This window comes from Pollicipes pollicipes, unplaced genomic scaffold, assembly GCF_011947565.3.
Source record: "Pollicipes pollicipes isolate AB1234 unplaced genomic scaffold, Ppol_2.1 Scaffold_4219;HRSCAF=4965_pilon_pilon_pilon, whole genome shotgun sequence".
In the NCBI taxonomy this organism is placed as follows: domain Eukaryota; kingdom Metazoa; phylum Arthropoda; class Thecostraca; order Pollicipedomorpha; family Pollicipedidae; genus Pollicipes; species Pollicipes pollicipes.
In genome coordinates this window covers 9659304-9684242 of record NW_023596448.1, presented here as the reverse complement: position 1 = coordinate 9684242, position 24939 = coordinate 9659304, and the positions used below count along the sequence as shown (strand labels likewise).

General features: G+C 52.9%; 1 protein-coding gene across 1 annotated transcript; it reads right to left on the bottom strand.

Moving 5' to 3' along the window:
• Positions 1-2: 2 nt before the first annotated feature.
• LOC119095434 (uncharacterized) lies at positions 3-24721 on the bottom strand. The gene is made up of 7 exons (XM_037218261.1): positions 24106-24721; positions 19690-19869; positions 19020-19301; positions 8378-8622; positions 6695-6893; positions 5690-5906; positions 3-2497 (listed from the first exon to the last, which is right to left on the bottom strand). Exons 1-7 carry the CDS (start codon positions 24223-24225, stop codon positions 2283-2285), a joined length of 1458 nt encoding a protein of 485 aa, XP_037074156.1. The 5' UTR covers positions 24226-24721; the 3' UTR covers positions 3-2282.
• Between the last annotated feature and the right edge of the window lie 218 nt (positions 24722-24939).

Below are 24939 nucleotides of genomic sequence, written 5' to 3'. Positions count from 1 at the left end.
AATATATTTCGCACAAGCTCTTGGCGTTTTCGGAACAATGGAACGAGGCACCTAGACATTTGGACACCACGCGTGGCCGCGCTGTGTTCATGGCAGTGGTTGGTATCACGGTTAACAGGCGAGCAGTTCTAGTCCTCGGTATGCGGCCCCCAACTTGATGCGGCACCCAGCTGTAGAGCGGTAGGCATGGTCCACGGGACTGGCTCGCGCGGTGACAGAGTCGAACTGAAGGTGGCCTGGCGACTCGGACTACCGCCATGAGCTATCCGCGGCCCCACTTGACGCATAGGCCCTCTGCGAAGTCGGGTCGATAACAGGAGCAAATCTATTGGAGATATCGGAGGAGACGTCGAAATTGGCGGCAAGCGAGTGGTACTATGCATCAGCTATCACAAAGCGATGAGCGCACGCTGTATAACGATGTCTTCACTGAAAAGAATAACTCCAAGCATTCTATCTGCGTCTGATAAAAAACGGTACCTTTACGCGCGCGCACTGGCGCATACTGACGCATACAGATCCGGCTCGAACGTCTCCCCTGTCTCGTGGTACCTTTCCTCGGCTTTTTGCGCAGAGTCCTGAGCCTGTCTGCTGAGAGTAGCAGGCCTGACAGTTGAGTTCTGGCTAAGGCCGCTCCACAACACAACGTCACACGGCGCTGCCAGAGGTTATCGACACCTGCAGTACTGCGACGCCGTGGTCATAATGCCCCGTGACAGTGCAGTGAGGGCTGGTTCGACACACCTTGGTCATTTGTGTGGGGGTAGGCACAAGGGGGAGGGGGGGAACGGCACACGTTAACGATATCAGAATTTGTCCTGAGCAAATGGGAAAGACAGCTGTCATGCACGAACCAGCCCCCAAAAGATCAACGCGTAGTTTCTAGTTATCAGCTTTTTGCTGTCCGGCAGTTAGCTGTTTCAAATTGAGCTTTCGTGGACAACTGCTACAGGGATTCGAGGGCTGTCTGCTCCGTCCTGCTTGCTGGCGCTGTTTGCGTAGACCGTGCCTTGCATAAGGTGATGAATAAGTTTGACATTCGGCCGGTAGTTCCTGGTTGGATTTAGTGTCCCTATTACCCAAGCACAGTGCTACTTTTTTAGTGGCAAATTTTAATGTTGAGATTTTGCGACTGTTTGATCGACTAAGGCCGCATTTTAAGTGTCGCAGTCTCCTGGTAAATTGCGTTTTAAGGCGGTGTTAGCTTCACTAGGCTGCGCGCTGACGCGCGATATATTCCCTATCCGCCACGAGCATGATGAGACATGCGGGGACCTCAGAAACGGTTCCCGGCGGTCTGACAAAATGTTCCAGGTGCGATACGATCACTTTCTATGCCTTTTGCGGATCCAAGTCTGTGTGACTTCGGAACCGATGCAGTGCAATAACATGCGCTCTGCAAGATCCAGTTGTTCATGTTTGATTTCCATGACGATTTAGTTAAGACGAGCGCATTGATTAGTGTACGTGACTAAGGGAGCCCTCCTATCTTCCTGAGGGCACCTCTGGTGATGTTTTGTTCTGTACTGGTCCTCTGCAGAACGGCCTCGGTCCGAGCGCTCCCAGGGAAGTCCCTCCCTAGCTTGACAGCTCGCTCCGCCGGATCATCGACGCATGTGAGGCTTGAGGCATCGAGGCTCGATGCACGTAAGGCATCGAGCGGCGAAAGGAGGGGACCGAAATCCAGGCTGAGCTGTGTAGGGTCTTTCCCAGTGCGTTTGAGGATACTCGACTGGAGTTTGAACTTGGACGCGAAGTGCAAGTAAAATCATTGAAAAAACTGACATTAACCTTATTTCCCATTCGAATGGCGCATAAATGTACATTTGCATGGACAGTAATGATATATCAGCGCTTCAAACCGGGGGGCCATGCGTCTTAAACCAGGACAGCTGTATCGTTGAATTCTACAAATCCTTGACTCGCATGCGCACATTGCAGATCGTGAGCACCGTTTCTTGGGCACCGCCACACGTCTGGTCATGCCCACAGAGGGTACCAAATACGGCGGGCGTCAGTGCACAACCCAGTGAAGCGGGCAGTACATTACAGCGTAAGTTGGGCCGAAGATTACAGGTCAAAAATGTGATTTCAGTTGATCAAAAGGCCGCAAAAACCCAACGTTAATTAGTTTTATCTGGAATTTTGTGTGCGTGATCGGGACACCAAATCCAGCCAGGAACTACCGGGTGCGTGTCAAAATTGTTCCTCACCTGAAAGGCACGGTCCACCGTTTGTGCACCAAACATTGACGAGAGATGGCACCACATGACTGTAGCCTATCACCACGGGGAGCCGAGAGGCGGCGCCACTGGGCAGTTGCCGCCAAAGATGGCGTCGCACACCGCGAGGACCTGGCCCGCCAGAGGTCTGATGAACCTGTGCGTGGTCCGGTCGACAATCGAGTCCTTCTTCATGCAGTCGAACCCGCCAAACTCGCAGATCCGGAAGTGATGCACCAGGCCGAAGTGCTCACCGACGTTCATCGAGCGAAATCCTGCGGAGGGCGGTGCGGGTCAGGGCGGGACGTTACGGCAGGCTTTGATTGATCCAGTCACGGCCACCCGCTGGTCGGAAAAAATACAGCTTCTCGTTTTTGGCGCGATTGTGGCCGTTGACGGGCACGCAGTCGGTGCTTCTCCATGAGGGCAAATGGCAATTTTTCTCCCGCTTCTGCAAATTCTTCAGGTCGAACTTCCGCAAATTTGGAACGAATAGTTGTAAAATTGCCCGGAACCTACTGTAAACTTCTTAGCTCGGCGGGGTTCTCTTCCAGACTTTCAAACCCTTCAGTGAACGCTGCGGGACGCCAATAACTTACAATTCACTTGCATCGTTCTCTTTGCAAAGTTAGCTAGCTTTGAAAATCGGTCGGATGCATTACGAAACTGACGCTTCCATATTGATGGTTCTAGCCAGTTAGAAAAGCCAGACCGTCTTGAATGGTCCTGCCGAGCACCCGCTCATGCAGTCGTTCAAATAAATCTTAACTTCTAATGCTAGGTAACTGAATCGTGTGGCGTGCCTGCACCATTAATGGTCGTCCATAAATTATGTTACGCATGGAGGCGGCCGGGAGGCTTTGATCTAGCGTAACGGATGGAATGGAATAGAAGTAACAGGAAGGAATGAACGGGTGTCCGAGAGCACAACATTCCGCTCAGGTGTGATTGCATACCACGCTAAATCTTAGAAAAAGACCTTAAAACTTTAAAGCCGGATGTCGATGACCTGTCATACCAAGAAACACGCCTGCTAGTCGTTTCGCATCTCTTGCTGAGGTCGGTGACCTGAGCGGCCCGTCATCGGCCTGATGCTGTCAGTCTCGGGCGGCCATCGCCCTCGAAGGTAGGCCGTTGGCTCCGCGTGTGGACAGCCAGGCGCCGCGGTGATGCCGCGATGGGGTGTTAACCCCACGCTCCGCATCAGGACCCCCCACCCCCGCCCCCACTGGTGAGGCTGCAGGCCTGTCGGCGGCTCGCAGTCCGTTCTATGCACTCGTAACTCTTGCGCTGCCGCCCTGCAAAAGCCGGCGCCGCCACAGTATGACCGGTTGCCTACATCACACGTGACGACGCATCGATCGCCGGGGTGCCGGCTGGTCCGGCCGGGCTCGGCCCGACCGGCTGGTCCGGCCGGGCTCGGCCCGACCGGCTGGTTCGGTCGGGCTCGGCCCGACTGGCTGGCCCGGCCGGGCTCGGGCCGGTCGGCTGGTCCGGCCAGGCTCGGGCTGACCGGCTGGTCCGGCCGGACTCGGGCCGACCGGCTGGTCCGGCTGGACTCAGGCTCGGGCCGGCCGGCGACAGGGCGCGGTGGCTGTTTGGGGTTACGTACTTCCGCCTCCCACGGTATTCAGCCTGATGTGCCCGAACGATGTCTGGCAGCGGGCGGCCATAATTGGCGTCATTGTTTGCCGTAGTGCACTGAAGCGACGGCTCCTTCCTGCATAGAGCATGTCCAGGCTGGTGATCTTGGATGTTTAGTCTAATAATGGTCATTTTGTGTGGTCTTGACACTGGGCTTGGCTTCTTTAGCTATACGTCCACGTGACGGTAACTGAGATAGGCCGGTTTATGTCTGCAATTAACCTAACTTAGCATGACATATGGGCTTGAAATTATGGTCTTGCTCGCTGTTACCGACTTTTTCCTTAATGCATTGGTGGACTCTTGCCATCGTTAAGCGTATTTGAGTTTGCTCGTTTCCTATGTGTATGTTATCTCTTATTTATTTAACTGTGGGTGCAAAAGTCCACTTCCCTAAACACCTTATGCACTGCGACAAATGCATTTCAAGCAGTCAAACTGTTGACGCCGGGACAACACCTATCTTTGAGGCATTACTACCGCCACCATCTTCAGCATTAACCGCATGGTGTTGCCCGAGAAAAGCCGAGATAAGGATGGCGTTGATCACCTCTTCCCATCGCCCCAGAGAGATCCAGCGTTACGTGATGTAGGTGATGAAGCCTCCCATCTGACCGCTCCGTGTTGGCGCAGGTGGTGACCGGCGGCCGGACCGCAGCGTTGGAATCCTTTGGAATCGGCGTTGGAATCGTCGCGATGCCACGCGAAAAACTCACGCACACAGCGCGCATGACATCGTGGCTGGGGCTGGTGATGTCACGTGCTGACGATCTGTGCGGTCCTGCCAGCAAGCCGGACAGCCTAGACCGCCGGACCAGCGAGTCAGCTGACAGCGGAGGACACACTCGGCGCCAGGGTCGCCAGCGAGGGACACGCATCGCCAGGGTCGCCAGCGGAGGGCGCGCGGCATCAGGGTCACCCGGCGGACAGCGGAGGACGCGCTCGGCGCCAGGGTCGCCAGCGGAGGACACGCAACTCCAGGGGCGCCTGGCGGCCCCCTCCGATCGACCGCGCCGTCTAGACCGCGGTGAAAGGTCCCCCGGCGTCGGTGCCATGTTCCAGCGGCGACCGGGCGGCGCGCCGTGTGCTGGCCGCGTTGCCGAGGGACGCTGCGCCATGAACGCCGCCGCGCCATGCAATATGCAGGCTGGTCGCTCACTGTCGCCCGCCGCGTTGGCGCTCAATAGGCCGCGCCGCCGAAGCCAGGGGCCCGGCGGTAATTAGGGTAGGAGCAGGGGGCTGGCAGCTGTGATTGTGGAAAGAGTTTAGGCTTTAAAGAAAGTGTGGACGGCTGGGGCTTGGGGTCGAAACTATGTGAAGTTTCTATGGAGATTTCTATGAATATTGTGTCATTTTACCAAGTTTTGGGCTTGTACCAGGCAGCGTAATTGTTTAACGCATGCAACTGTTTACTCAACTGTCAGTAGCTTTAAATCACATACATATATCGAAAGTCAGTGTAGGATAAATAACGTCATGATAGCTCATGCAGTAAACTGTCAGTCCGGTTCTGAACGCCTGCTATGAATCTGCCCTACGTTTCGCCTTGATAACGCCGTGATGATGTGACAAAAGCCTACATAGCTCCCGCCCGCGTCTTCCCAATAACTGTAGGATGCAAAGCTGCGGACATGCCAGCTACCAGAATAACTTCATGGAAGACAAATCAAGTTTGATATTCCGTCATAACGTGATGGTCTCGACTTTTGCTGGCAGCTATGTTGCATGAACTGTCAACACCCACGCACTCTTACCCTTTCTTTTAGTCTTTCCTGGCCCAAGAGCACGTGTGGCAGCGCCGCGCGCACCGCGTCCGCACTTACCTGGCGCGTGCTCCCAGACCTGGTGATTGCCCGCTTCCACCACCCGCTCCGGCACCACTAGGTACTTGCTGCGCGAGTAGAACCGGTGCGGCGTGCGCACGCGGCGCGTCTTGTACAGCGAGATCAGGTAGGGGAACTGGCTCTCCTGCTGCGGGGAGAGGTGCAGCCGTTCGGCCACCGCAGTGTCGTTCTCCCAGTACAGGTAGAAGAAGCAGTTCTGGAACGCATGAGAGCAGGGTGGTAATGAGGTGCTGCGGTGCGGCCGCCGACCCGGACAGAGACAGACGGCTGGTCAGCCCCGCAGATACAGGGTCCACCGACCTAGACGAGACAGATAGTTGGTCAGCTCCGCAGATGAGTACACCGGCCTAAACAGAGACAGACAGTCGGCCAGCCTTACAGATACAGGGTCCGCCGACCGAGGTAGAGACAGACAGTCGGCCAGCCTTACAGATGCAGGGTCCGCCGACCTAGACAGAGATAGACATTTGGTCATCCCCTCCCCAGATGCGGGTGCTTGTCAGTATGTCATCGGTTGTGCACTTTTTATTGATGTCAGGGAAAGCCGACAGAACTAGCACAAAACTCCTCCAGACAGGACCATTTTGCCATGCCATGGTGTTGCACGCTACGCCGTGTTGGTGTAGGCGATGGCTGCCCGCAGAGTAATAGAAAGTTACATGTTGCCACTGGATTAACGCTTCGTATAACGCAACCGGCGTAAATGCGCGCACCATGCACTTACGCACCTCACAAACACGCAAACACATGCGCACAGACGCATACACATATGTGTCACACATGCAGACACGAGGTAACTTCCATGAAGCCAAGAAACGCAGGAGGCGCCTGGACGCAGACCTCATGTTTAATTGTATAGTTGATGTAACTTCAGCATCAAACTCGAGGAAAGATGTCCCTTTGGTGTTGGATACCGGTTTAGCAGTGCTGAAGGGCCTCCAGCCGCCAGTGCGGGTGCGCAACTGGCACCCTCCGTCGACGCACCTGGAAGATGTAGGAGCCGTACGTTTCCCGGCCGCGGCCCCCGAGCAGGTCGAACAGCTGGCCGTAGTCAGCGTGCTGGCGCGGTACGATGTACTCGTCCACGTCCACCAGCGCCGTGTATGAGTACCGGTACATGGTGCGGTACAGGCAGTCGTTGAGCGCCGCGAACATGTTCTCCGTGCGCACTTCCTTTTGAGACCTGGTGACGGGTGGGACGTCAGAGCACGTGGAGGCCTCGTCGGCGTCTTTGTCAGCGATTGACAACATTGTAATGGGCAAATCAAAGGCTTGGCTTTTTTGGGATACAGAGAGTCAGGAAACGGCTGTTGCTCTGTCCTTTTGTATTGTCTACGCCCCGCCATCACGGTTCTTTGTATTCAAACCAGAACTTCACTGGCTTGGCATATCAATCATAATCATTGTCCTGCCCCATGATGTAAACGATTAAATGCATGTGCATTTCTGTTGCCTTCTGCATGCATGCTTCCGGACAACATTAGCCACAGTGTGAAAGCCCAGGCAGAGAAATACTGCAACGACGTAACGCGAGTAGCTGGGTTGCACTATTTGCATGTAAGTGTCAGTTTGCCTCATGTGCCATTCCAGGGCTATTTGCTCACAACTCAAAGTCACGTGTACGCATGTCAGTCGGAACATCCCAAACGGAAAAAACGGACCGCATCAGAAGGCTAATGATAGGACTGGTTGGTTCCTCAGTTATATATGCACTATATGCACAGCCATAGCCACCATATCTCCATACGGGCATTGCCTGAGCGCGGCATTGCCTGAGTGAGATATGCATGGGCAGTACCCATCTGAGCAGTTTGTACCAGGGCATTATCCACCTGAGCAGTGCGTACCAGGGCAGTACCCACCTCAGCAGCACGTACCAGGGCAGCACCCACCCACCCGAGCAGTGTCAGTCCAGTACCCACCTGAGCAGTGAGTACCAGGGCACAGGGCAGTACCCGCCTCAGCAGTACGCACCAGGGCAGTACCTACCTGAGCAGTAGGTGCCAGGACAGTACCTACCTGAGCAGTAGGTGCCAGGACAGTACCCACATAAGCAATTATACCAGGACGGTACCCGTCTCAGCAGCCTGTACCAGGGTAGCATCCACCTGAGCAGTATGTCACAGGGCAGTACCCACCTGAGCAGTATGTTCCAGAGCAGCACCCACCTGAGCAGTATGTACCACGGCAGTATCTATCTAAGCAGTATGTACCAGGGTAATACCCGCCTGAGCAGTATGCATCAGGGCTGTACCCACCTGGGCAGCATGCACCTGGACAGTACCCACCTGAGCAGTATGTTCCAGGGCAGCACACCTGAGAAGTATGTACCAGGCCAGTACCCACCTGAGAAGTATGTACAGGATACACACACACACAGACACACACCTGAACAGTATGTAACTGAGCAGTATGCACAGGGCGCACACCCACCTGAGCAGTATGTACCAGGCCAGTACCCACCTGAGAAGTATGTACAGGATACACACACACACAGACACACACCTGAACAGTATGTAACTGAGCAGTATGCACAGGGCGCACACCCACCTGAGCAGTATGTACCAGGCCAGTACCCACCTGAGAAGTATGTTCAGGATACACACACACACTGACACACACCTGAACAGTATGTAACTGAGCAGTATGTTCAGGGCGCACACCCACCTGAGCGCTATGTGCCAGGGCAGTACGGTGACCAGGTCGCGACTCTGGTAGAAGCGCAGCACGCGCTCCACGTCCGGACCGACCGTGTGGTTGTAGAAGATAAAGCGGGAGACGCCCAGCAGCCGGTGGAACTCGATAAACTCCACCAGCCAGACGGCCCGGTTGTACTCGTAGTGGAACGGCTTCACGCAAACGGCGAAGCGACCGAGCCGGGCGGCCGACGGCTGCACGTCCTGCACCGTGACCTGAGGTCAGGACAGGTCAGGTCAGGTCACGCGCGGGGAAAAGCAGCTGTTTGAGCAGCCCTGGCACGCGTTCCGAACGGAGATGAGACCGGGCGGACATCAGACGAGACACGCACTGTGAGAACGTGAGCGGTGAGGTCACGCCAGTGTGAAAGGCGAGGCCCCTCTGCACATCACACCACATCACCATGGAGCCAATGGCAGAGGTTTGCATCAGTAAAGACCCCGGAGTAGTAAACGCCTCGCCTCCCCTCCCCCCCCCCCCCTTCCACACACACACTCCCTCTTCCTCCCCTCCACCACATTTTTGGGGGAATACCGAGATGTTTCACTTAGGCATGCAGGTTTGTGATGTATTGTAATTGTCATGTTGGCCGTCAGTAGCAGCCTCATAAAGCGATTGGTTTTCTTCACTTATATGGTAGCAGCTTCTCCTGCCAGTCCGCAGGGGCTCAGTTTTGGCCGCTGTGGGAGCAAATTAGGGGCGTAGCCAGTGGAGATGACTGTGGAAGGGTCCTTTAGGCCCGGATGTTCCGCTTTTCATCATAGATAGCTCCGAACAGCAAGTTAAAAAACGGCGTGATGCGTGCTCACCGAGTTCCGGGTTCCTTCCTTGAAAAAATCCAGGCTGCGCCCCTGCAGCCGACAGCTGTGGCACTATCTGCTGCGATAACAGCTATCTAGCATCGGAGCATCTGCCCGAGGTTCTCATCCCCTCGGCTATAATCAGGCAGACACTAGACTATCAAGGACCCATCTGCCAGCAAGTCTCAGGATATTTCTCTCCATCAAGTCCTCACCACTGCCTTGCGGTAGCCTCCTGCGGCTCAGCATAGGACGTCATCGTGAAATGCATAAATGGAGAATACATTTGTAGGACAGCGCCGTCAGTGGAATGTTGGCATTGCAAGAAGCTCTGGCGCTTAACCTTTTCACGCCGTGTATTTCACTTAAACTCTACGCATCGCGGAGTTCACTTGAGCCACAGAGATCTCAGAGTCTGCTGTATCAATTTCGTCGTTCTACGCCTGAAGCAGACCGCAGGTGCGTGCGTTGCCTATTGATACACAAGATTTTCAAACTTTTGTTAAGGGTGCATTCCGAGGGAAGAGCTGGGTAAAACGTGTGCTTTCGTGCCGCGTGGGTTTTCCACTTAACCGGCACGTCAGTTGTTTAGTGCATTTGCGACAAACATTATGCAGGGAGATGAGACAGTATTACTATCCGTATTCCGCGTATGATATCCAGGCTCGTATGAATCAACATTAGTGTTACCTGCTGATCTTGGTCGGCAACTAGTGGCAAACTGGCCACTGGCCAAATTAAATGACCGGCATGTTCTTACAGCTGCATTCCGGGCTGACAGTCAGCATGCCCTGAGGCAGTGCATGCCATAGCTACGGAATAGAAAGGCCAAATTACTTGTGCTTTTGACCACTCTTACTTTATTTTACTGGGCCTATGCTGCGTTTCGTTCTCAAGCGGCAGTCCATGTTTATACCAGCGGGCGGGCTATCTGTCCATTCTCCTGGCTGTTGTGCAAGGAAAGATGCTTTTAATACTGTCGTATCTACACGACACGTCGCTTAGCATCATGGGTTCAATCACCCATATCAGCACTACATAATTCACAAAAACAGCTTATTTTCTGGAAAAGAAACGGTTTAAGACGTCTGTGGCGGGCTTGAATGCACCTGAAAAGGGTTAAAAGCGCAAGTCATTAGGTCTTACTTCTCTGTGCCTGCTTCGGGGCATGCCAACTGCCAGCCTGGCATGCAGCTGTAAAAACACGTGGGTCATTTAGTTTAGCCAGTGGTCGGTTTGCCATATGTTAACTCATACAAGCCAGTTGTCAAAATGTAATGCAGAATGCTTCCCTTTTTTATCTTCAGGGTCCATGTTGCGTTTTGTTCTGGGACGGCACTTTATGTTCTTCCGGGGGTCTGGGGCCTCCTTTCCACTGTGCTTTAAGTCTCCCCGCCCAAATGTTCCTCTGAGCTTAATGTTCCTTGAGCTTAATGTTCCTCTGAGGCGGCCTTGAGTTACTTGAGTTACTACCCCCCCCCCCCCCTTCCCAACAATGCATATGAGCAAACCAGGGAACATGGCACTGAGTACATGCATCAAATGTATTTGAACTGTTGGTGCATCAGGCACCTAAACAAGACACCATTAATTTAAAGCTTATTTTGTACCAGATGGTATCCTGTAGCCACCTAATTCTGGTTTCATGCCAATTTCCTCATTTGTAAAGTCAGTGTGCAATTTTTGATAGATTTTTTACGAGAAAGCGCAAGCTGATCGCGGTAAAAATAAAATGGACCACAATACGCGACAAATTTGTAATGCACTGGGTGCCACAGACAAAAGTCAGCCAACGTTTTCCTTAACAGTGGACAGCGTGTTGGTCGAAGAACCGCAGTTAAATGACAAATTCCAATTAAATGACCAAACACGAGCAGCTACAGTGGTAGCCATTAGATATTGCCCATCACTCAAATCGTAACTACAAAATATGCGCCAGGGCTCCTGGTAGTCCAGGAAGCGCAACAGCTGAACACGCCACAGGTGGTTGATTCCCCGGTCGATGTTGTCGACGGTGATGCGTCCCATCTGAAGCCTGAAGGCGGCCTTGAGTCACTGAAGACTCGCTGGCTTCCCCCACGTGGACGTGTTTCTGATGTTACCCCACAATGTGAAGTCCACGAGCGACAGGTCGAAAGAGTGAGAAGCCACAGCACGGCAGTCTTCAGCCGATGGGCATTCCAGGAATATGGCCCACAACCAATCCAGCGAAGACCCTGTCGTGTGCGGCGTCGGCCCGTCCGGCTGGGGCCGCCACCTCCCCGACCGATCAAGCGCAGTCGTCCCAGGCCGCCCTGGAGGAATCTGAGCGGTAGCGGTGTAGCGCTCAGAGGTGGTGCTGACAGGGTCCTCGTCCTCGTCCTCAGAGGTGGTGCTGACAGGGTCCTCGCCCTCGTCCTCAGAGGTGGTGCTGACAGGGTCCTCGTTCGCGTCCTTAAAGCTTCCCCTGAAGAGTGGTGATTCGATCAGCGCGAGATCGCTAATGTCTCACACTGGTGTTGTTTTTCTTGTGTGTGTGTCATGGCTTACCAGGGAATGATGATTTCATGAAGTATAATGAATTTAATAATTATCCATGTAATCACCCACAATTATCTAACACCACACCATATAGAATATGCTATAAGAGATAATGCATATATGTATATATATATATATATATATATATATATATATATATATACATGGGTCATCCCATTGCCATCGCAGTCTTGATTGTGAAATTCACTTGTCGCTGGTAAGTAAAACGTTAGTTAAAAAGCTGTCCGGACCATCCTGTAGGTATAAACGGTAGGTTCAACTGACAAAGTCCGTTCGTTTCGGCTTGCTACGACTCCTTTGCGAATCTGGTATTGCAGTGTTAATCAACCCCGGGCGCAGTCGGGGTACGTCAACCAGTTGTTCTGGCCACCCGTTCTCACAGCAGAAAAGGGATTTTGACACTACTACGTTTACACGATCGGGAATCAGAACATACACACCCCGCTCTCTTCATTTGCAGGATAGGGACTACTTCCTTAGCGGCCAGGAGGTTTGCCGAATTGTAGTGCGCTAAGCTGTTGGCCACGACTTCTTTAAGATTTAGTTCCAGCCTCTTGATTGCATGTATTTCTGGGATGAGTGCCTCCCATAATCAGTGCTTGTTACGTGAACATTCATCCCCACCATTCGGTCATCAAATTCAAAAGTGTCAAAGGCAGAACTTTTCGGTAAAAACATACCGTGCTGGAATGTTCGGCACGACCCATCCTGCCCTTGGGTCCGTCCTGGCGCTCCCGTGCCAAACTTACTTCACCTGGCCGTTAGCGTGGCCGCTGCCCCCGGCCACAGGTCATCCCAGTCACGGATAAATAGCGAACGCCTGAAACAACTCGAGCCCGACTCGTCACCGTTGGTTGAGTGGGAAGGCAGACGCTCGAGCCGACTGAGATATCGGGCGGGACGGCTTAAATCAGCGTCCAGCGTTGTTTCAACAGCCTGGTTGCACCACAATAAAGGGTCGAGGAATGAAATCAACACATTCTGTGCGGTATGTCCAAGAGTGAAAGGAATATCGCAATAGTGCTGATTGATTTTTGCGAAGAAATCCGACCATGGGCGCAGCTTTCAAACGTCGAGTTCTCTCGTCGTTCTCGAAACGTCATCACTTGTTCTCTCGATCTCGATCTCGATCATGGCAAAGCTCTGGCCATGATGGCCAGTGCTTTGCTTGCTTGCTTGATAATGTGGTTAAGCCAGTACCTCCTGTCAAACTAAAGGCATATGATTTTCAACACAAGAACTTCCTACTCATAATGCTAAAGCAACAAGGGATCAAAACCTTTTTTGAGCATATCAACTTTCAACACTTGTCAAAGGGATGACCTTTTTTAACACAGACACTCTGGGGACACGCTCGGTCACCGCCATCTGCGTACTCTGTCCCTCAGTTATCGACGTGTCTGTTGAAAAAGTCATGAAAGTTCAGTTCTACTTTCAGATGTGGGCACATCTTGGCACCATACACAAAATATTGTCCACAGTTCTGTACGTGTTTATCCACGCCACTCAGAACAATATCGGCTTTTGCGCCTCAGGACACCTTTGATTAAAGAAATACGCCTATTTTCCTTTATCACAGCCGGTCAATACGCTAAAATAATTATTCTGTGAATTACCATTTATTCTACGTTTATTACAACTTTAATTCCACATCGGCTTTGAAAAGGAAGAAATTCCTCGTGCGTAAGCTAGTTTTCAAATCGATCAACATTGCGAATTACATATTTTTGGCATTAGCATTGAGGACGCAAATTAAAGAGGCCTAAGTAGGGGGAGAAATCAGGTTTTGGAGCAGGTCAGGTCAACTTTATCGGCTTAGCACCCCGACTCGAATATAGAAAGTGAAATTCCTGGGTTCGTCACACATGTACACATGTCTTCTATTTGTGGACCAATCATCAAACCAGACATTGAGATAATAATACGACCTTGTGCCGAAAAGCATTCCCCTTAGTCCAAATTGCCTGACTCTTGTGACTCTTGACCCCTGTGCATACCTACACACGCCTTTAAAATGTCACCATAGTCGACATAAACGATGCCAGCTGCCAGGGAAGAACAAAAACTGCGATCACAAGTACTTGACAGTTGATCTTACAACAAATACATGCTGCACTTCCTTTAATTCTAATTGCTGGGTGCTGCCCCTGCATACACAATTTGTGCATATGCTATGCATACATACAGTATTTCGTTGCTGGAAACCTTGTTTGGGGGGGCTTGTGAGCCTGTAAAAGTCGTTTGGGCGGGGCCTTGTGAAAAGCGGAATGCCAAAGCTCGTCCCCAGGTGCCAGCTTTCTGCATTTTATAAAAACCCAAGAAGGTTTACAACGGCTAACGGTTAAAACAGAACAAAAGGTGGCCAGAACAAAACCGCAGACGGATAAGTCAGAACGGCCAGTTCGGTCCGAACTATTTGGAAAGTAGTCGCAAAATCTCACAGAGGTGGATGATGAGACCTGCGGTTAGTCTTGGAGATAAAGATATTGGTCCCACCAAATATTTGTTCCGAGTTGAATTTTTGTAAAGCCACACCATATGTGCCTGATGCATTCAATTTCCTTATTTTTACTTTTTCCTTCTGAGGAGTTTTCTGTCTACAACGTAGCAGTTTGCAAACTTTTCTAATTGCCTTTGTCCATCCCGACAGCTCGGCTGGTTAGATCGCCTGTTCCGATTCAACCCTGCGTGGCGGGCTGGGTTCAGGTCGCTGTATGTCCATCCCGACAGCTCGGCTGGTTAGAACGCCTGTTCCGATTCAACCCTGCGTGGCGGGCTGGGTTCAGGTCGCTGTATGTCCATCCCGACAGCTCGGCTGGTTAGAACGCCTGTTCCGATTCAACCCTGCGTGGCGGGCTGGGTTCAGGTCTCTGTATGTCCATCCCGACAGCTCGACTGGTCAGAACGCCTGTTCCGATTCAACCCTGCGTGGCGGGCTGGGTTCAGGTCGCTGTATGTCCATCCCGACAGCTTGGCTGGTTAGAACGCCTGTTCCGATTCAACCCTGCGTGGCGGGCTGGGTTCAGGTCGCTGTATGTCCATCCCGACAGCTCGGCTGGTCAGAACGCCTGTTCCGATTCAACCCTGCGTGGCGGGCTGGGTTCAGGTCGCTGTATGTCCATCCCGACAGCTCGGCTGGTCAGATCGCCTATTCCGATTCAACCCTGCGTGGCGGGCTGGGTTCAGGTCGCTGTATGTCCATCCCGACAGCTCGGCTGGTCAGAACGCCTGTTCCGATTCAACCCTGCGTGGCGGGCTGGGTTCAGGTCGCTGTATGTCCATCCCGACAGCTCGACTGGTCAGAACGCCTGCTCCGATTCAACCCTGCGTGGCGGGCTGGGTTCAGGTCGCTGTATGAGATGCTTGCTGTACCCTCGCCTGGGATGGCCTGCGACCGATGGAAGCAGCTACGCTAAAGGTTTCATGTCGTCAGACGGCAGCATGAAGCGTGCCAAAAACTGTGATACGTTGACCTTCGCCATCAAATTCTGCCGCTGGTCTGAAATTGAGCAACGCGTGTGATGAAACAAATAGCAATGATAAAAAATCATGGGGGTCTGGACTCACGAAACAAGCAGTGGTTAGCGTGCGCTCTAATCTCAGAAATCCATCCACACAAAAGATTCAGACTACGTCTGTAAAGAAGTGAAATGTGTCCTGTGAAAGTCGATTACTTTGTTGTGGTTTGAAAGGGGGCATCCCACCGTTTTCGTACTTTTCCCTTATTTTCAGAGCAGACACGTACGATTTGATGAGTAATACCAGTGTTCCCAAATCCTTCTGAACCACAAAGAATTTCAATTGAGGTAGCCGCTCATGCGGGACAAGCCTCCTTTGACTTCCTATTCACCACTTTAAACGTAATATACTTCATTTGCCTTTTTTCTTCAACGTGTTGATTTTGTTATGTTTGGAAGACACTAATGTGTCAAAATGTTTGCGTAATAAATGCTACAAAAGGTTGGAACTCCCTGTCAAGACAAAAGCCTATGCGAAGATGAAGCTTTTATCCGCGAATTCAACAAAGCGTTGAGCTATGACTTTGATTTCTCCCTCATGACTTTAAGCACTTTGGCTTTGCAAATGGTAGTATCACATGGCCCATAGTCGCGTTGGCTCAAACTTCAGCCAGTGTGCTTTTGGCAACAGGCCCTTGCCACCCTTTGCCAATCACAAACGTTCTGTTATTCGCACCATTGGAGGTGCACACGGCGATGCCATAGCGACGGTGGTCGCGACTGCAGGCAAGAAACAAAGTGCTGTTACAAATCATTGATAACGCAATATGAACCCGGAAATAGTTTAATTTACTATCATTATGTATTGACGTTACTGCAGAAGCACTACCCGCTGTTGTTATTGGAGTAACTGGTCCTGAGGTTTCACCAGAGCACTTTTTTAAATGTGTCCCAAAGGTGGGACGCTTCCTTTAACGGAAGTGTTTCACATTTCATACGGTTTTGAATTGAAATAGCCTTCTAAAAGAGCTTTAATTGCAGTTCTCTGTCCTACCCTTCTTAAGACCTTAACTGCCTTGGTTTCTGAGGTCAACGCCCGCGGAGATGTGCAGCTATTTCACGTAAACTATTTCAGGGCCACCAAGGCATCCATGGCGTTAGGATAACGCCATTCAAATCATATTATTCAGCCGGTCATTCGGCGATCAAGATCAAGAAAATATAATTGCCGCATGGTTCATATCTGGTGTTCATGAGTACGACTTCTCGATAAAATGGCCGCCACTTGGCCGTCAATCAGTGTTGTGCAAGGTACGATGACGTAGTCACACAATGACGTATTAAGGAGCATATTTACTTAATAGAGAATCCCGTTGCCTAGAGCAGCTTTTTAAGCTTAAAAGTATATTGCGAGGTACACCTAAGTGCATAGTTATAAGTTATTTATGTCATTATACCGGATGCCTTCTGGAATATTTTTAAATGTGGAACATCCCCTTTCATGTCTGATGTCTCAGTCCACGGCAATGCTGTGAGACGCAAGGCGCCAAAGTGGTAAAACTTCACTTATATGCGATTTCTTGGGCCTGAAAAGTCATACCCTGGATAGCACTCATTTGCTCGTCCCAGGAGAACAAACAACAATACCATTGTTTTTCTGAGCTTGTTCAGTTCAAACAGCGCCCGCCTTAACCCTTGCTGGGAGGAAGCCTTGCCCTCGTTTGATTTAAGCTATTACTACCCCGCTAACGTTAACCAGTCCGACTCGCATCGCGACGGGCTTCAGCTCCTATTTGGCTTACGGCCTGAACTCCGCCCGCTGAGGTGCCGTCATAGGTACACACCGCTGAGGAACGCCCTTAATTCCGAATCCAGGCAACAGCCGAATCAGATGGTCAAATCCTATGTAGACATGAAGCGCAGGAATGTCGCACTTGAATATTATTCAAATAGCAGTTATTGCAAGTGATCTAGAACTGAATACATCATTCTTTTCAGGCCCAAGAAATCGCATATAACTGAAATCACATTTTCCATAAAACATGAGATCGAGACCTGCCTTCTTGCCGGGCACACAAGACCGTCAAGAGCGCGTCGACCGTTGCTGCGTCAGGACCAACGACTTACTTGCAAACAAACGACCGTAGCTACGTCAGGACCAACGACTTACTCGCAAACAAACGACCGTTGCTACGTCAGGACCAACGACCTACTCGTAAGCAAACGCACTTACTTCGCCTCTCGGCCGAGCAGGGCTTGAGTCGTGACGTCATAGGTAAAGAATGGGCTTCCACTGGTTAATGGAGAACGGGGCTCTGATACACATTACGCGTCGCACTTTCCATATGACGTCACCTGCGCTTTATGCGCGCCTCGCGCGCACAACATGTGAATGCTGAGTCAGCGTGAATACCCGATAAGGTGGCTTGGTCATAAGATGAACATATGATAAGGTGGCTTGGTCATAAGATGAACATAAGATAAGGTGGCTTAGTCATAAGATGAACATAAGATAAGGTGGCTTGGTCATAAGATGAACATAAGATAAGGTGGCTTGGTCATAAGATGAACATAAGATAAGGTGGCTTGGCCATAAGATGAACATAAGATGAGGTGGTTTGAGATAAGGTGATGAAACTAGAGATAAGACGGTGCGTTTCTTGTTTCGCGCCGATAGTGGTGGAGGCACGGAGCCGGTTCCGCATACCACGTGCCACGGGTAGCTGCATCGCTGGGCGTGGATCTATCCACCGACCGTATAACACACAACCATTTCCTGTGCCGTGGTGCAGCGAATGCATTCTTAGTAACCATCCGTTTTCCAGTCGGCTTCACGTTGTGCATCATGGGCTTTGCCATCGGCCTGGGCCTTGCAATGCCGACTGACGCCGCCAGGGCCTCCCCGGGCCTAGTTGCGAGCTTCCCATGTACTGGCATGTGAGAACCTGCCATGTGCGAACCTCTCATGCGCCCTCGCCATGTGTTGGTGAGACATTGCACTCCCTGGTCCTAACTTCGCATGAACAATGCTGCCCAAGACCATGCTCTCACCGAGCCAAAACGACACTCTGTGGGATGTTAGCATGTCCACACCCCACTCCCTGGGCCCCTGTTTTGTGTCACGCCACTGCCTTCACACCCCCCCCCCCCCCTCCCCCCCGCTTGCCTGTGCACCGCGCCCAGCATCTCGCCGTGTCCACCACCGCACGCATATGTGGAGTGCTTCACTTGAGACTGCTCAGATCTCAGGCGCCATGACTGAACCAGTCCCGGAGAGCTTAGATGCTCATGTCACAGTTCTCTCAATACACTCTACGTTTCAAGCCCATTCGAAACATGTACCATTTTAGCTCTCGGTATAAGTACTCACCATGTTCGGGCCCTTAAAGCACTCGCCTTTTTGAGGTCTGTCGAGGCTTGCTCGAAGCTTGGTTTACTTTTATGAACTCTGCTCAATGCAGTTGTGCTATCAACTCCCGGGATAATCACTTTGTCAACCGCCCGAGGCGTTTACTATTTCAACCCTCACATGACATTCACCAATTAAATCTCACCAAGACACTCACTGTTTTCAACCTTCCCGAGACACTCACCATTTCAACTTCCCAAAGCAATCACTATTTTAACCTCCACCCACGTACTCACCACCTCAACCATCTTTTCGGCAAACACGGTTGTTTTAACTTCTCTCGAGGCACTGCTTATTTCCACCCATCCAGGGTGCTTAGTATTTTCCCTTACCTGCGGCACTCATCATCTCATCCTCTCTCTCACCAATCACTCGCTATCTCATCCTCTCCCCAAGGCACTCACCGGTCTCGAGCCGAGATCTGCGCTCTTCTCGAACAGCGAGACGGCACGCGGCGGCTCGTCGGTTGGGCAGAGCACGAAACGGGCCGTGTAGGCCAGGCCCCAGTTCTCTTTGATGACCCGGTGCTGCGCCCGCACTGTCGCCTCCGAGCCGTTGCTGAAGTGCAGACGGCAGTACAGGGGCCGCAGTGTCGACGGCAGGTGCACGCGTCCCGTGGCGATGACGCGCACGAACCGCGGCCGCATGCGCCGCTCGAAGTACGCCGAGAAGACGAAAAACTTCCCCTGCCGGGGATGGATGCTGCCATGAGTCGTCATTTATGAGCACCTGCTTGTGATTGGGCTGATTGAGCTGACGCATGTGACGAGGTTGACAGAAGTAAAGCTGAACTCGTAAAAACATATTTATTTTAACCTTAGGTCATCTGAGCAGCTCTCGGGGATTCGGACCCGTCGCGTGCCGCGAGGCCGGCGTAGCACATGCTGAAGTTGTAGCGATGCAGCGCATGAACGTGATGCGCATGGTTGTACGGGTGTGATTAATCAGTGACCGTGCTTGCCAAAGATGCTGACTGTTTTGATATATGGCTATAAAAAAATGTTTGGAAAATGCTAGCAAGATAGCTGTGACGGTAAGCTTCGTCCGAGTGAGTTCCATTCTCAACCGGCTCACCACGGAGAACGTCACGTTCTGCCACACGTCAGTGGGTTCCAGATCGTGACGGTCCGCGGCCGGCGGCACCCTGCCCACAGACGGCAGCTCGTCCACGGACGCCTGGGTCACGACCGGCGCCAGCAGCGTCCGGGGATTGAACACGGCTGACGCCGCCTCTGTCGGCCTCAGCTCTTCATTCTGTGGGCGGGAGACGGGGACTGTGAGTGCAGGGACTGGAGGGACTGGAGGTTGGCTGGAGGGACTGGAGGGTGACTTCGGCGTGACGCGCTGGGGGGAGGGGGAGGGAGGCGTGACGCCAGATACACGCGCTAAGAGGAAACAGTAGCTTCACACACTCACACGCTCTTGGGGAAGGGTCAGTGACTTCATATAACGCACTGAGGAGCGAACCGTGTCCTCAAATCATAACGCTCAGTCCAGGGGGTGACGCTCAACTCGATGCGCATTCTGGGAATGGAAGGTGGCTTAAGATACAAACCTTAGACAACAATGGACGACAACGGGCAGTGCCTCACAATACGCTCTCGGATTCGGGAACAGTGCATTCGATGCATACACTGGAGGCGGATTCCGACCTCAGATACACACTCTAAAAGGGAACAGTGGCATAGAAACACACCCTTGTCGTGAACAGCTCCTCCGATGCACACTCCGGAAAGAAGACAGTGTCCTCAGGTAAACACTTCGCAGGAAACTATGGCCTCAGATATACAACTCATGAGGTATATCTGAGTACATATATATATATATATATATATATATATATATATATATATATATATCAACCCCACATCCACGTCATCTGAGGTATTCACATCCACATCTGAGGTATATATCAACCCCACATCCACGTCATCTGAGGTATTCACATCCACATCTGAGGTATATATCAACCCCACATCTACGTCGGAAAACTGACACGTTGGAACACGCCGGAACTACGAAGCAGGTGATGGTTCACGCACACACTCTGTTGGACAGGAACAGTGGCCCCAGATACCCGCTATGGGGAGAGAACGATGGCCTTAAATGGAGCTGTGCGTACAGAGACCAAGCACAACAGATGCGAGTTCTGTGTAGGCAGCAGAGGCCTCTCAAATACACTCTTTGGGAAAGAACAGCAGCTTCAGATATCAAATAACACACTGGGAAGTCAAGGGGTTGTTGCGTCTACAGATAATGCAGCAGAAGGGGAGGTCTCCTGTGGCATAACACAGGCCGCAGGGTGTGGGTTCTATCTCAGATACACACTTTAGGTCACGGGGTGTGGGTGCAGCCACTGATACACGCTACAGACCGCAGGGTGTGGGTTCTGCCTCAGGTACACACTACAGACCGCAGGGTGTGGATACTGCCTCAGATACGCACAACAGACCGCAGGGTGTGGGTTCTACCTCAGATGCACACTTAAGGTCACGGGGTGTGGGTGCAGCCACTGATACACGCTACGGACCGCAGGGTGTGGATACTGCCTCAGATACGCACTACAAGCCGCAGGGCGTGGGTTCTCCCTCAGGTATACGCTACAGATCGCAGGGTGTGGATACTGCCTAAGAAACACGCTACAGATCGCAGGGTGTGAGTACTGCCTTAGATGCACACTACAGACCGCAGGGTGTGGATACTGCCTCAGATACACACTACAGACTGCAGGGTGTGGATAATGCCTCAGATACACACTACTGACCGCAGGGTATGGGTACTGCCTCAGTTACACACTACAGACCGCATAGTGTGGGCTCTGCTTCAGATACACACTACAGACCGCAGGGGGTGGATACTGCCTCAAAAACACACTACGGACCGCAGGGTGTGGGTACTGCCTCAGTTACACTCTCTACAGGCCGCGGGGTGTGGATGCTGCCTCAGATACACACTACGGACCGCAGGGTGTGGATAATGCCTCTTTTAACACACTACAGACTGCGGGGTGTGGGTGCCGCCTCAGATACACACTCTACAGGCGGCGGGGTGTGGATACTGCTTCGGATGTACACTACCGCACCGTACACATGACTCCCTGTCCGCAACGTGCACATGACTCCCTGTCCGCACCGTACACATGGCTCCCCTGCCTGCACGGCACATATGGCTTCCTCTGTTCGCACCGTACACATGACTCTCCTGTCCGCACCGGACACATGGCTCCCTTTCCCGCACTGTACACATGGCTCCACCGTCCGCACTACACGTGTGGCTTCAGACTCGCAACGGATGCGTGGCTCTTTTGTCCGCACCGGACGCAGGGCTCCCTGTCCGCAAACCATGCCTTCGTTTCGGGCCGCAAAACCTTCCAGCTATCTGTTATCGTTGTCGCGCCCGAAATGACTCCACTTTATCCGCATGCCTTATATGCATGAAATAACGATGCTACAGCATTTCTGACATCTTTGAACATTGCCAGCTGCGCGCGCTACTCCGCCCGTGCTGGTCAAAACGCATGCTACGCTATTCCGCCGCGTATCTGCCACGCTATCAGCGTGGCGCGGCGATAGGGCGCGCCAGGGAACAGATAGCGCCTCGGTCGGCTCGTCCGCACAGCCAGGCAGATCTGCCAGGCTGTGCGGACCGCGCCTGAGCCGAGGACCAAATCTCCGCAATGGCGTGCGCTGGCCGAGCGGAGCCCACGAGAGCCGACTGCAGGGCACGCGAGCTTGTCGGGTCCGTCCGAGACCGTGTGAACGCGAGCCAGCCAGGCCGGCGCTCTACGTCAGCAGCTGCAGCCGCACCGCAACTGTGTAGACCGGCGCCTGTCGTCCCTTGTAGCCCGATCTGCCCGGAGCGACAGATAGGCCAGGCCTGCTCTGTGCGTCAGCAGCTGCGGCCGCACCGCAGTTGTGTAGACCGACGCCTGTCGTCCCTGGTAGCCCGATCCGCCCGGAGCGACAGATAGGCCAGGCCTGCTCTGTACGTCAGCAGCTGCAGCCGCGCCGCAGCTGTGTAGACCGGCGCCTGTCGTCCTGAGTACCCCGCCCTGCCCGGAACGACGGGTCGATCAGGGCGCAGCCCGTTGACAGGATCAACGGTCGTGACGACGCTGAGGTCTGGTCTCCGCGGATTATTCCCCGGTTGGCCTGTCGCCAGGGGCGCTTGAGTGTGTGATGTGTGTGATGTATGTGATGTGTGTGATGTGTGTGATGTGTGTGACGTAGTCCGGACTGGCATGGGCGTGTAAATGTCTGGTCGAGCGAAGCAGCCGGCGTCGCGTGCCGTCTGCAGCAATGGACCTCTTTATCGACTCGTGACTGAAAGGCCACATCACTTACACTGTCGCCACTCAGACGATTGCAGGCAGGTAACCAAAACACTGCCGGGGTGCATTGCAATGCGAGAAATGGGCTAGGCGGATCGGTGTCTCATGTTTCTACCCTGTCGTTGCACGGAGCCAGGCTGCCTAGCTGCTCAGTAGCGGCCACGTGCAAGAGCTGAGACTCTTCAGCGCATATGTGGGTACCCACCGGCGGGCGCAGTGCAAGACTAGTATACGCAGCTGAAGGGTGATAACTCGTTCAAGACATGCTGTCAACAGCCAGAAAAGTAGCTGAACAAAATCACGACAAATACCAGTGCCGCTAGCCTAAGCCATGCGTTGTTTTCTTTTGGATAATTTGTTTTGCGCATGACTAACTGGTCATCCAGTACGAATGGGAGCTTATCTGAACACATTGCTACGGTCATGTTCATAGCACGTGCAATACGCCGATGCATTTCTTGCATGGGAGTCAGAGCTGCTGTCGAGCGTTTAAATCTTCTTTCCTGCCTCTGCTTAGAGTCCCGCACGTCCCAACCTCTTTTAGCGCCAAAAGACCAATGAATACAAATTGCAGGTTTAGTGTAAAAGTACAGAAGTGGGTTGATCACATCGCCTACATGGTCCATCCCATGTTCACTGAGTTTATTTGAGCTGTTCGCCTGAGTACGCTCCTTCACCTGGTGACCGCTGGCCTCCGATGAATCACCAGAGCATGCCCCCTGCGGTCACCTGGTGGCCGCTGGCCTCCGATGAATCACCTGAGCATGCCCCCTGCGGTCACCTGGTGACCGCTGGCCTCCGATGAATCACCTGAGCATGCCCCTGCGGTCACCTGGTGGCCGCTGGCCTCCGATGAATCACCTGAGCATGCTCCCTGCGGTCACCTGGTGGCCGCTGGCCTCCGATGAATCATCTGAGCATGCCCCTGCGGTCACCTGGTGGCCGCTGGCCTCCGATGAATCACCTAAGCATGCCCCTGCCGTCACCTGGTGGCCGCTGGCCTCCGATGAATCACCTGAGCATGCCCCTGCCGTCAACTTGTGGCCGCTGGCCTCCGCTGAATCACCTTTGTTATGGGCACAAGTGCCGAACATTGGGCGGTTCAAGCAAACGGCTGTCCAATGGCGATCGCTGAACCAGATGTGGCAGGAGCTTCTCACCTGTGAGCTACGGGAGACATACACGCACACGTTGTAGACGAGGAACGAGGCCACGAACAGGTTGGCGAACGTCTGAAGTGTGCAGAGCCTGAGGCAGCACCAGAGACGGAGCCGCCTCATGGCGTCGGCCTAGGAGCGGGGCGATCAGCTGCACTGCTGAGCTCAGACGCCTCGGTGTCAGCGATCCGCGAAAAACGTAACTGATCCAACGTTAATGTTCTCGACGGAGACTGGCTGATTCAGCGCTAACGTTCTCGGCGGGTCCTGGCTGATGCAACGTTAATGTTCTCAACGATGCCTGGCGGATTCAGCGATAATGTTCTCGGCGGAGACTGGTTGATTCAGCGTTAACGTTCTCGGCGGAGCCTGGCTGATGCAACGTTTATGTTCTCCACGATGCCTGGCGGATTCAGCGATAACGTTCTCGGCAGTGCCTGGGTGATCCGGCGACGCCAGCGTCAAGCCGCGCGAAGCGGCTGTAGCATTTGAAGCCCACTGAGCTCATAGTGATCAGCAGAGCTCGATTGCGTGAGACGGATGCAACGTTCTCTGTAAGGACCGCGAGAGCAGTTCGCTCGACTGCCGACGAGCGCCGGCATGATCTTGAGAGTGATACGAAGGTCACGCTCAACACCGCATCTGTCGAACGCAGCGACACAAGAACGCTTCACGCAGAACGGTTTGGCGGGTTCCGCGGGTGCTTGGTGTCTCCACACCGCAGCCGAATGCCAGGCCGGGCAGGCGGAGACCGGTGGCCTGCTTGTTTCTCACTGTTTCCCACGGCGCATGGGGTCGCGTAAGGTCGCCACAGACTGTACCGCACACCGCGCGGGA